Source organism: Gadus chalcogrammus, chromosome 9 (genome assembly GCF_026213295.1).
Source record: "Gadus chalcogrammus isolate NIFS_2021 chromosome 9, NIFS_Gcha_1.0, whole genome shotgun sequence".
Classification (NCBI taxonomy): domain Eukaryota; kingdom Metazoa; phylum Chordata; class Actinopteri; order Gadiformes; family Gadidae; genus Gadus; species Gadus chalcogrammus.
In genome coordinates, this window is record NC_079420.1 from 14,308,550 (window position 1) to 14,319,862 (window position 11,313).

At 41.7% G+C, this 11,313-nt stretch overlaps 2 protein-coding genes across 8 annotated transcripts in view; both read right to left on the minus strand.

Annotated features, from left to right (window-relative positions):
• Window positions 1-7,929, minus strand: part of srgap1a (SLIT-ROBO Rho GTPase activating protein 1a) — a 71,170-nt gene extending 63,241 nt beyond the window's left edge. For 4 of the 7 annotated variants that reach the window (XM_056598233.1, XM_056598229.1, XM_056598234.1 and 1 more), the window contains exon 1: window positions 7,088-7,929. In XM_056598233.1, coding sequence (XP_056454208.1) covers window positions 7,088-7,151 — 64 coding nt within the window. In that variant the 5' untranslated portion in view covers window positions 7,152-7,929. The remainder of the gene's footprint in view (window positions 1-7,087) is intronic. The other 3 variants (XM_056598232.1, XM_056598230.1, XM_056598236.1) reach the window with 3 other exon arrangements.
• Window positions 7,930-8,017: 88 nt separating this feature from the next.
• On the minus strand, window positions 8,018-11,262 carry rxylt1 (ribitol xylosyltransferase 1). Its single transcript, XM_056598245.1, has 6 exons — window positions 11,026-11,262; window positions 10,741-10,917; window positions 10,440-10,542; window positions 9,995-10,309; window positions 9,705-9,875; window positions 8,018-9,433 (listed from the first exon to the last, which is right to left on the minus strand). The coding sequence occupies exons 1-6, from the start codon at window positions 11,171-11,173 to the stop codon at window positions 9,031-9,033; spliced, it is 1,317 nt and encodes a 438-aa protein (XP_056454220.1). The 5' UTR covers window positions 11,174-11,262; the 3' UTR covers window positions 8,018-9,030.
• Between the last annotated feature and the right edge of the window lie 51 nt (window positions 11,263-11,313).

Here is an 11,313-nt window from a genome sequence, read left to right on the forward strand (position 1 = left end):
GGATTAGGACATATTTAAAATCACAGCTTTGCAACCTACTCACTCATTCACCCAAATCTTTTTTATTTTCTTCAAAGATTGAGAGCTTTGAATGACACTATAAACGCCGGCTCTCCTTATTTCCAACCAACTCAGAAGCAAACCAGATATCTCCCAGTGGAACCACGTCTGGGTCTCGGGTTTCAAAACCAAAAGGGAGGGCTAAAGACTGAGGGCTGGGGCCTGGACGCAACGGATCTGCCCTGGGCTGTTCTGACAGCAGCCATGATGGCAAAGCAAATTCAGACATCCCACTCTTCCTACGGACCACAACAAGGGTCTTTTTTCTCTCTTTCTCCGGGAGACCAATAATCATAGAGCATGGGAAACGTGTCCTTGCACTACTATAAACAGACACTGGGGAACAATGGATTCAGTGGTGGGAGAGATTGACCACATAAAATGGAGCAGCAATGAGACGGCATTGTCGTTTTTAGTGTGTGTGTGTGTGTGTGTGTGTGTGTGTGTGTGTGTGTCACGACGAGCATAGCTTATTGGCTTTGAGCTATAATCAATCAGGCTTAAGGACACAAAAGGAGCTGTGGCCATATGCTGACACTTCATTGACCATCTCCCAACACCAGGTTTGGCCCGAGGTCTGTGGCTGGAAGTGGTCGTCTGGTGATGATCACTGGGACCTTTGGTTATAGATTACGATTTCAGCCTGCTTAAAATATCCATGCTGTCCCGGTCATTAGGTCAAGGTAGAAGAAAGGAGGCGTGGCTAGGGGACAGAAGGAGGAGTGGCAGGACCAGTAAATTAAAAAATTCTCTTCATCACAGCATATGGTTTTTACGAGCACAGGGAGCAAGGAGGTCCAGTGGCTGGCCAAGCAGTGTGTTGTATTTGTAGTGCAAGCGTCTTCAACTTCATGCAGACTGCAATTGCAGGAATGCACATATTTTGAGTTTTTGACTATATTAAAGTAAGTCTATTTGTAAGTACATTTACTCTCAAAATAGTCAACACAAATGAAGAGTACTGTGGAAGTAATTGAACTTTAAAATTGGATTAATTGCTTCTAGTAGTGAAGTACGACTAAATATTTATGGTAAACTGGTTTGTGGGATACAAAATCCTTTACAGCTACTGATGTGTGGTGCACGTTGAAATGGAGGTGCAATCAATAGGTTGGTACAAGGCTGAAAAAGAAGCTAAAACCCGGGTATCATTGAGTTGTTGTCCAAAGTGAGGACTCTCCTGGCGGTGACATCCACTTAGAAGGCTCCTCTCTGAGCACATCAATTATTGATCTGATGGACTTCATGACTCCATAGCTTACATGCTTTAGTAACGAATCTCTTTAACAAACCTTGACAGGACGCCTAAGAGTCGCTGAGGGACAGGCTATGCTATTGGCTGTGTGCATCTTGGCTCTGCAGCTAAACGGACCAGTAAAGGATCGGGGGGTTGTATATCCAATGTTCCAGTCCAATACGCGACAGTGGTCCCCCTGGGTTTTTTATGTAAATGATTGAGATTTTGCTTTTGTTACCTGAGGTTTATATATAGAATTGGGGAGTACCTGCCTGGGACACATGGCAAGCAACAGCTTGTAGGGCCAGATTGTGTATGTGGTCAGCGGAGCTTCAGAGAAGAGGAAGTCCAAGTGGCAGATGTCACATTGTTCGGGCAAATGGGGGAAATGAGAAGCAGTAAGAGACCAGACAAGGATGTTTACACTCATCTTAAAAAGCTTTGCTCACCATTAAACACATAAACAGCTTACGTCCGCCAGATGAATCGGCTGAACATAGTTCCCAAAGATTAGACAAGTTAGAGCAGCGCAAGCTGACAAACCCCCCGTCTTTGCATATTCCTGCGATTGACCTCAAACCATCCTTTTACTCTCCCATCCCCTAAATCGCCTTCCTTAAGGGATTTACACATAATCCGGCCACACTGGGTGGCAGGAAGTAGCACTACCAACTGCACTCCACTAGCTACACAGCCAGTCAGTTGGCATTACTCATTGTGTTTACATAGCCACTCGCATAGCCCGGTCAATTTTGGTTGAAGTTGCGCCAACTCCAATCCAGATAACATTTGACAAACATCCCTATTGCATAAATTTCACTAATCAATGCCATTAATAGATTACTTTGAATTTCACAATATCATGGTTGTATAGTTGTGCCTCTGGCTGTCTAAGAAAAGGGCAGTAGCAATAAAAATATGTTTAAAGGGAGGTTAATGCATTAAGATTCCATTAAAAAAGACATTGGAATGGTGGCTGGGTGCAAACAACGTAGAGTGATTGACGACAATCATATGCATTAAATGGTGCATTTGTTAATCATATGTTATGCATACTGATATATATTATGTTACACATTAATTATTAAAAAAAAAAAGATTCTGCCACACTATAGAATGATACAAATTTCAACAATTCTAGCATGAGCATAAATAATTTAATAAAGTGCCAATTTAAGCATTACAGAAATTGAATACAGAAAACTATAGATTTAAATTCTATAAATAATTCACAATACAAAACAATGTCCCAAGAATAATTAAATCTGCAAGTAACTATTGTGTTAATATCTTATTCACCATGTCTGGGATACTTTCACGTATGAGGCGTTGACAACCCCTCAGATCTGGCCTGCTGTGTTGTTTGTGTGTGCCTTTTGTTTACGTGTGCGCGTTTGAAAGAGATGATCAAGTCAGCCTTTTTTTGGGTCTCTCTTGTGCCTGTGGGGAAGGGTGTCTTTGTGTGGTTCCTCACACACCGTTACTTCGCCTTCACAAGGTATACTGGGCAGGAGAGACATCTGATTAGTGGTCAGCCAGATGCGTGTAGCAACACAGGTCCACACGGCAGGAGAGACTGCAATCAGTCCCAGACCCTATCGATATCTGGCCACAGGAGGCCATATCCGAATCAGGACTTGGTTTTACAGTTTAGTTTGAGGTATGGCAGCCTGCAAGGGGGCGTGATTTAGGGGTACAGGAAAGAGGGCTGGGGGAAGGGGACTTGGGGGGGGCTTTAGTGATGTCTGACCTAGACTAAAGCTTTTGTCCAGGACTATAAAAGCCCAGTAGGCCAGTGTGAGGCCATTCTTTTCACCTAGTTTATTAAAAGAGAGAAAGAGGCGTTGGCCACAGATGGTGTTATCAATAACCAACCACCCTCCAACGCACATATAAGCTGACACGCATACATGCACGCATACATATGTTAAATACATGAGGCTAATGCACAATGCATCCGTCCCATGCATAACCCCCAAACCCATCGTACTAGAGACATGCATAGATGCGGAGTAAGGTCGATGTGAGATGGGTGTATATGTGATAATCCTTAACTGCTCGCTCCAGGGGAGAGCCCTACCTTGGATTCTAATATTGACATCTCATCTGCTTTAAACACCCGAGAAGATAATTAAACATCTGGCAGAAGCCTCGACTACATTAAATAACTGCAAATGAAGAGTGAGAGTTTAAAAGTAACTGTACAAAAAACCACAGGCAAAATAACTATCAGGCATAAACTTAATATATGCCATCTTTCGCTTCATAACGGGTTAAAAAATGTCATGTTGAGGGTTATAAATGTAGGGGTTTCATGACATCAGGTTAGGGTGGCCACGGTGACAGATGGCTTCAGAGCACCCCTCAGCTCGCCCCAAATTACAAAGTCAATATTTACTGACAGAAGAGGCAAAGGTGACGATTTTAGAGGCCTTAGACAGCTGACGAATGAGGAAGCAGGCTGGCTTTCGTAAAGAAGAGAAGGCAGAGATCCCTATGCAGACACATTAAACATGGGAAGTAAGGAATGTGCATTTCATTTCTTTCAGAGGAATACTATTTAGCCTATCGTTATTAGTCATAAATGTCCATCCTTTTTACCAATTCAGTGTGGTTCAATGGATTATTATTTCAAACACTGCTGCATTTCAAGGAATCTTGCAATGTAAAGAGCATCTCATGGTGTTGGGTGAATTCATCTTCATGAGGGACATGGTGTTAGACGCACTGGACCTTCAGTGATTACCCCTTCTGGGGAAAGGGTACAGGTGTCAGGTAGTGATCTACGGGGCACATGTTACATTGAGACGTTTTTCATTGCTGTGTAATAGGCCTGTGTCTCTTGTGTTCCATGAAAGGGTCTGCAAAGGTGATGAAATATTGGCATCACACCAAAATAGGCTTGCATGTTGTACACATCTACTCCCAAGAATACTTCAGCAATGTTCTGTGAAATCTTTGCATTGTTTTTGTCCTCAAAAATAGTCCAGTCAGCAGGATAACCACCAGGTACAGCCAGAATTAATAAAGTGGAGAGCTTAGAGAGCAATATCATAAATCAGAGTTTTTTTGTCTTCCTTCCTATTCCTAACCAGCAATTAAAACAGATTTATAATAAAATGATCTGATATTGACTGACTGTCATTAAACATATACGTCTGGTGAGGCAGATCATTGCTATTTTTGGCTGAAGTAAAACAATCTATGACCATTAATTATGTTGTGTATCCAATCGAAGATGGAAATAATGACCCTTGCCTTGGATCGCTTTAGACTCTTTCATCTGACTGCTTGCAAATTCACCCATAATCCGGGGACTGCTCTACTCTTGGCGAAAGGGGGTCTAATTTCAAACGGTAAAAAGGGGTAGGTCAAAGAGGGCGGCCTTTACGATGCTTTGAGAGAGGACCCCTGTCAGGGGCTTAAGGGGCTCTGCCATCTGAGTCATGACCTCCGAGGCTACGAACACCAAGCCACAGTCAGGCATCAAACCAACAGTTTGCCACGGAGAAAACTAGTGAGCGTTGCTGAGCTGTGTTCCTTCGGTCATGCAGGGAACGGCTCACGGGCTGAATACCAATGCATCCACCACGTTTCTCTGTCTTTCTGTAATTCATATGGCAACAGGAAATGAGACTATCACAGATGGGAGAGGGGGGATTGAAACTCATGGTCCATTATAACATTTTCTTCATTACCTCCAACCATTAAACTCAGGTGGAAAGTAAGCAAGAAGTGGACACAAATGCGTGTCCATGTTGCATTTATTAGAAGAGACATTATTACGACATTGGCTGCAGAGATTTAAATCCATCCTAAATTCCATCTGTGGTAAAGCAAAAGGCAGTAAGAAGATGCTTAAGAAGTGGATTCTTGTTCGCCAGCTGAATGTCAGATTAGGCCGGTGTGAGCCATCATAGAGTTCGTGTCAGACAGACTGCCACAGCCAGAGAGCCAGACACAAAAGAAATATTTCAGTAACTTGCGTTTCCTGCTTACAATTATCATCCCACTCAGCACGCTCCTGTTGGGAGTTGGGAGTTGTCAGAAAACTGTTCAAGCTTAATAACAGGTAATGGTTCATGGTTCCCTGGTCTGTACAATGGAAAATGCAGCCATCAACGTCACAACTCACGAAGCACAAGGAAGGAAGGGGGATGGTGGCTTATGAGGACGACATGTGGACCACAGCACACAGGTTTCCCATCATCATGAGGACATGCAACAAAGGTATCGACTGATACCTGGCTGCGTAATGTTTGACCAAAACAAAAAGGTCAAACTGCCCATAGATGCGTGCCATGCAGATCAACATTCAAGTCTGAAAACGTGCAACATAACAAATAAGCCGTTCTAGTGCCCTTCAACACTTCCACACAAATCGAATGTTGTGCAATAGCCTACCTGATAGAATAATCTTTACCAATCCAAACAGCCATCTAAACTAGTCATACTTCAACTTAAAGTCGCAATGTGTAATAAATAAACTAGCTCGTAGCTTAAAACAACATGAACATATCCGTAGTCAATGTTGAGCGATAGTGATTTGAATAATGTTTCAATCAATTCCCATTATATAACGGACTTATTCTACAAACAAAATTGCTGGCTGGCCCGTGGCTCTCTTTGTTTACCAAAATAGTACCATCGACACTCCCACAACCCCTCCCACCCAACCAGCAGAGCCGTGCTGGTTTGCGTCACACAATTGCATAGCTAGTTAGTTAGTGGTCAGAGTACTGTTATGTCGTTTTAATACTTCCAAGTCTATCGCCTACTAACTGGGAGGAGTTCAATGGCACAACTTTAACTATTTTTTTAATTAACAAGTTGTACCTAAAACTATCTACAGCTGAAACCCAATATCTAGCCTTAAAATGGCATTACAGTTTTTTGCCATCCAAGGGCAATTTTGCTCGTCCAGCAAGTGCTGCAATTAACCTCAGAGTAGAAATTGCATTAAAATGCCAAGTCAAGTACAAGAATGGTTTAAAATCGAAAATGTTAATTATAAAGGCTAGTGTACAATAAGGATGAGGATCAACCTAACCTGCTACAAGTATCGTGCGAGATGTGTCAATGTAGGCGTACTAGCTCAGAGTAAATTGATTTGCCAACAGGCATTGAGCTGTTAATCAAGTCAAAACAGACCGAACTAGTGCAAGTTCCTTTGACAATTAATTCAGCCCTACTTTTAGACATACTTTTAGTTAGCACAATGCTATTTATAACAATGTCACCGAATAGATGTGTTTGGAGTATAATAATTATTCATATGGAATTTCCTTCATCTGAAATGGAAAACATCCCACATTCACTTGAACACACCATTGTGAGCAAGAGGGAAAGACGGGAATATGAACGTCTCTTCGTCAAACACATACGCATGCACCACACACACGACTGTCGACTTTCTGGACCTAATTATAATCTATTTGTTACGGTTTATCGTCTGATTTGTTACTTTTCATGACAACAAGTGAGAGATGAATCTACTGTATATTGCTTAGGGTTTTGCTCCCCATGACGGTGTAAGAATACAATTAAAAAGCTTTCTGACGATAAACGTTAAACAATTCGCTGTAACCTGGAATACGTGCAATCACAATACTTAAGTCAACTGATTCACGTTACCTCACTGGGGTGTGTTTAGATGAAATACCAAAAAATATTGAATCATATAAAACATTTCGATGACTGAACTAGTCGAATCTGGCGACAGGTTTCCATATTGGTAAGACTGTACCGCACACAATTACAAGCATCTGTGCTTACAATGTTTGTCCTTACCTTTTACTTGACTTTCATAGTCCGCAATGATTTCTTTGTCCTTTTTGTACCTCGGCGTGGACATTTTCAGGCTTGTTTCTGCTGAGAGCAGTAAAGTTATTCTAAACTATTTGTCAACAAATGGAATAATGTCCAGTCTCACGCCTGCAGCATCCGACATACACACGGTAAGCCTCTTTAAACTAAGTAGAAAAAATATATAGAAATTAATTTACAATAAGCACGGGAGCAAACTGCCCTCGGCTAAGTAAAATTCAGACATTCATTGTTCTTCTTCCCAGGACTCGAGGATGAAGACGAACTCAATTCCGCCGCTGCGGAATTCTGGTCCAACCAATGAATTCACTGAACTATTGGCTCTGCCGTTGCGATCTGTTCTGCTGCTTTGAGTCGGCGCAAAGGCTCGTTACTAAAAAAAAACAACTTACTAAGTTTGAAAGTCTTTGCCACAGACTTTCCGCGATTCTAGTTCAACGCAAGGTTGTACCTAATAAAAACGAACTAGCATCCAACGTTACTCGAATGGAATTAAGTTCCCGTTGGGAGCTCCCAGTACAGAGGTAGGCTTCCACCAGTGCGCCCTCTCCCTCGACGTTTCCAGGCAGGCACGGGGCAGGTCAACTGAACTGCACCACAGCTGGTGGAGCCTCAAAGGAGAAAATAGGGATTGGTGAGACTGCAGCGCACTTAGTGGACAGAAATGGAACGGCAGAGTAATTCCAAAATGACCACACACGTTTGGCCAATGGCACATTGCTGCGTTAAGAATTTAGTTTGCAATTTCTTGCTTGGGCGATACAAATAACCAATTCATTATTAATCAGAAGTTATTATCCTGCATTTGTTCTTCAGAAGCTGTAGCCCTCCAATTCAAGTCAATACAGATAATAAAATAACCTGCAACGACATCTGGTGGATAAAAATGGACAGGCCGACCAACGACAATATTTTATTGCACGCTTTCCATGCACTACAACATAGAAAAATTAAGGAAGCAAACAAACGTTATGTTTTCAATAAGAAATATAGCAACAAAATAAATATTCAGGTTTTACACAAAGCAAAATACTTCTGGCTCAATCGTACCAATTCATTCTAGCCTGCAGTTATCTTTTTCTAAAAGAGTAGTGTACTTTAAATCACTATATCAATTATGAATAATAGAAACATACGTATAAAAGTATATTAAATGTATACAACTGTGACACCATTTAAAGGCAATCTATCATTCCCTGCCTTGATACTGCCCTCATTGTAATAATATAAATAGTAATAGCCTACCAAGATTATTAGGCTTGTGGAGCATTTAAAAACAATATGCAGTCAACTGGCCAACTTTGACAGAACGATACAGTATCTACCATCATAAATTGTTAAATATATTGTCACCACTACAGTTGAATAATACAAAAATGACCATTACACCAAAATACATGAACCTATTTCTCCACAAAGGCCACAAGTCAATCTGTCATGTGACAACACTCACATATGTAAGACTCCCATTATCTTTAACTAACAATCTGTTATAGATGCATGGACAGCCCTCCTGTCGCCAACTGGGTACACTTAAATAACAACAATATGTGTTTACTTTTTCTTTGTGTAACATATACAAACAGGGGATGCAACAGTAAACACTTTTCACTTAAATATTTAAATAGCCTGAATAGGATGACATGAACATGTCATTAGTGGAGAGAGATGGGTCTGAAAAAGCACCAGTTCTCCTGAAGTCGGTTACATTCTACGTACATGCGTCCACTGTTGCTCCATTACCAGCAGCAACAATGCATGTTACCAATATTAGCACATTACTCTCCTGCAAACCAAGAATGTGCCTGGACTTGTCACACAATCTGTTACACAAAAGTATAGAATATTTTTGAAATGCTCCAAACCGTGGCGGGGATTACCAATTGTTGATTTTCAACATTTGTTTGTTATAAATTTGTAAAGAAGGTCTCCTCTATGACTTCAGTGAATCTGTCTTTCATCTGTTGACGGAAAGTAGTGTACCATTCTATCAATCTTTTCCTCCGCTCCATCCTTTGATTCTGATCCATCCTCCTTTCCTTCTCCAAGATGGCCGGCAGTTCCTTCCAGTCCCTGAGGAAGATGAAGGGTGCTCCCGCAGCTTTTAGAAGACGCAGCGGCGAGCTGGGCCCAGTGACACAGGCACCAGGGTTCTGAACATCCTCAACGACGGGGACGGAGCCATAAGCACACGCCTCGAAGATGCGGTAGCACTCTGTGTTGATCCCTACCGGACAGAGCGTCAAATCACTCTGGGACAGAGCCGTCTGGTAGCGACCCAAACTGTCCACCGTCTCCTGAGGAAGCCACCTAAGGACAGATTGAGACACAGGATGGATATAAACAGCCTGAAACCACCAGTAAATTTCATAGGATAGCCTATTAGAACATAATGTAAACATCAACGGTGTGAACATTAAACTACATCCAATGTAAACCTAGCAATTCTTGCAGCTCTTCATGCTACTCCATTTTAGAAAACACGGGGTGACGTTATTATTTGTATTTCAATGACACAAACATGTTCATCCTAATGACATATGATGTCACCAGTAAGTGACAAGAATGAATGATTACTTACTTGTCCCTTGCAGTGGTGATACAGTCTTTCTCAATGTCAGCTTGTTTCAGAACCTGCACGAGAATTTCTCTCGAGGAATTTTTGTAAACTGTGCCCTGGAAGTTGCAGAGGTACGGTCTGATAGAGGTCACCATCTGCAAACTGGGTCTGATAATGGGGAACTGTCTATATCTGTTGAGATACAATCAGAGTTTCAGAGTTTGATGCAATTGTATAGAGTGACAAATCAGTAAAGTTAGAAGAATTAGTTAAGGGCTGATTGCAAAATGGTAACAATAAGGCAAACATACGTGGCAACCCCGAGAGGCCATTGGAAGACATCGATGTTATTCACCCAGGGGCTGTCATACACCACAAACAGCAACTCAACAAAGCCCCCGTTCCTCTTTAAGTACGGGCTGATCCAATCATTGACACAGTGCTCATTACCCAACAGCACTACAGCCACATGAGAGACAGTGCGGGCCTGCACCAGAGCATGGACATGTTCCAGCCACCGTGTGGAGTAGGAGATCTTCTGCTGCTCACGGCCATTAAGAACCAGAACTAGGCTGTTCATGTCAAGAGGAACATGTCCCTGGACAACCGCAGGACCTGTGTAAAAGCTAAAGAAAGGAGTATAAGTTAGGGTCCATGCAATTGTACTGGTTAGTTTGTCGAGGAGGTATCTAGTTATAATGTGTACTGTGTAAGTGTGGACAGAAGGATTGAGGTATATGTAAGAAGTAAAAACACCTGAAATCTATTTTCCCTGACTGAAGCTCCCCTTCCCTCCATTGGGCTACTTTGTCTGTAGGATGCAGTGGTCCGTCTAGTATGTGTTCCCACAGGTAAAGTCCTGAGGAAAAGAGAAGTATGAAGTATTTGTCTTTACAGTTGGATGGAAGACATTATAAAAAAAGTATCAAATTGGATTACAAAAAAAAGTGAGGCAAGTATAGCACAACATACTGTTTACATTATAAATATATATGGCCAAGGTAAAACATATTTACATAAACCTAAATAGGGATTTGATATGCGTCAGTTCACCTACCAATGGCGGCTTTCCCCCATATTTGGACCTTGTATCGTTTGGGCTTATTCTTGTTGATTTGTGCCAAATGCTTTTGGAAAGCCTCTCTCTTTCTATTGAGAGCAGAATTGTACTCCACCTCTTCATCTTCCCATGGGTTCCATTCCTCGTCTTCAATAAATGGTGCAACTGCACCGCCTGTATAAAAGGGATTATGCGTATTAGATAGAATGCAAACACCCGAAACAAAATCTTCATTCAAGTCAATACCATTTTTAATACGCTTTTTATTTAGCGATTAGTTACCTGGAGGGCCTACGGTATTTTTCTTCACAACCCTGTGGACACGGGAAATTATTTTGCTGCCGAAGAATACATTGTATGCAGCATAGAACGAAAATCCCACATATGCAAAAACTATGAAAAGCAACAATTTTCGTCTGGGTATTTTCATTTTGTATTCCCTCTTTTGGATTTCATTGCTAGTTTTGAGTAAGCACTTCCTTCATTGTTGACATCCTGAGGACCCCGATTGGCCTATATGTGCCTGTATCTGCTTGTGGGTTATATGGTTTATATGATTACTTGTCCTCT

What these genes read in the sequence shown, in the direction of transcription:
- rxylt1 (XM_056598245.1), bottom strand. Translation starts at nt 11,173, where the DNA reads ATGAAAATACCCAGACGAAAATTGTTGCTTTTCATAGTTTTTGCATAT. An exon ending in AAATACCGTAGGCCCTCCAG is followed by an intron (nt 10,918 to 11,025) that starts GTAACTAATCGC and finishes CCTTTTATACAG; the next exon opens with GCGGTGCAGTTGCACCATTT. An exon ending in TCAGGGAAAATAGATTTCAG is followed by an intron (nt 10,310 to 10,439) that starts GTGTTTTTACTT and finishes TCCTTTCTTTAG; the next exon opens with CTTTTACACAGGTCCTGCGG.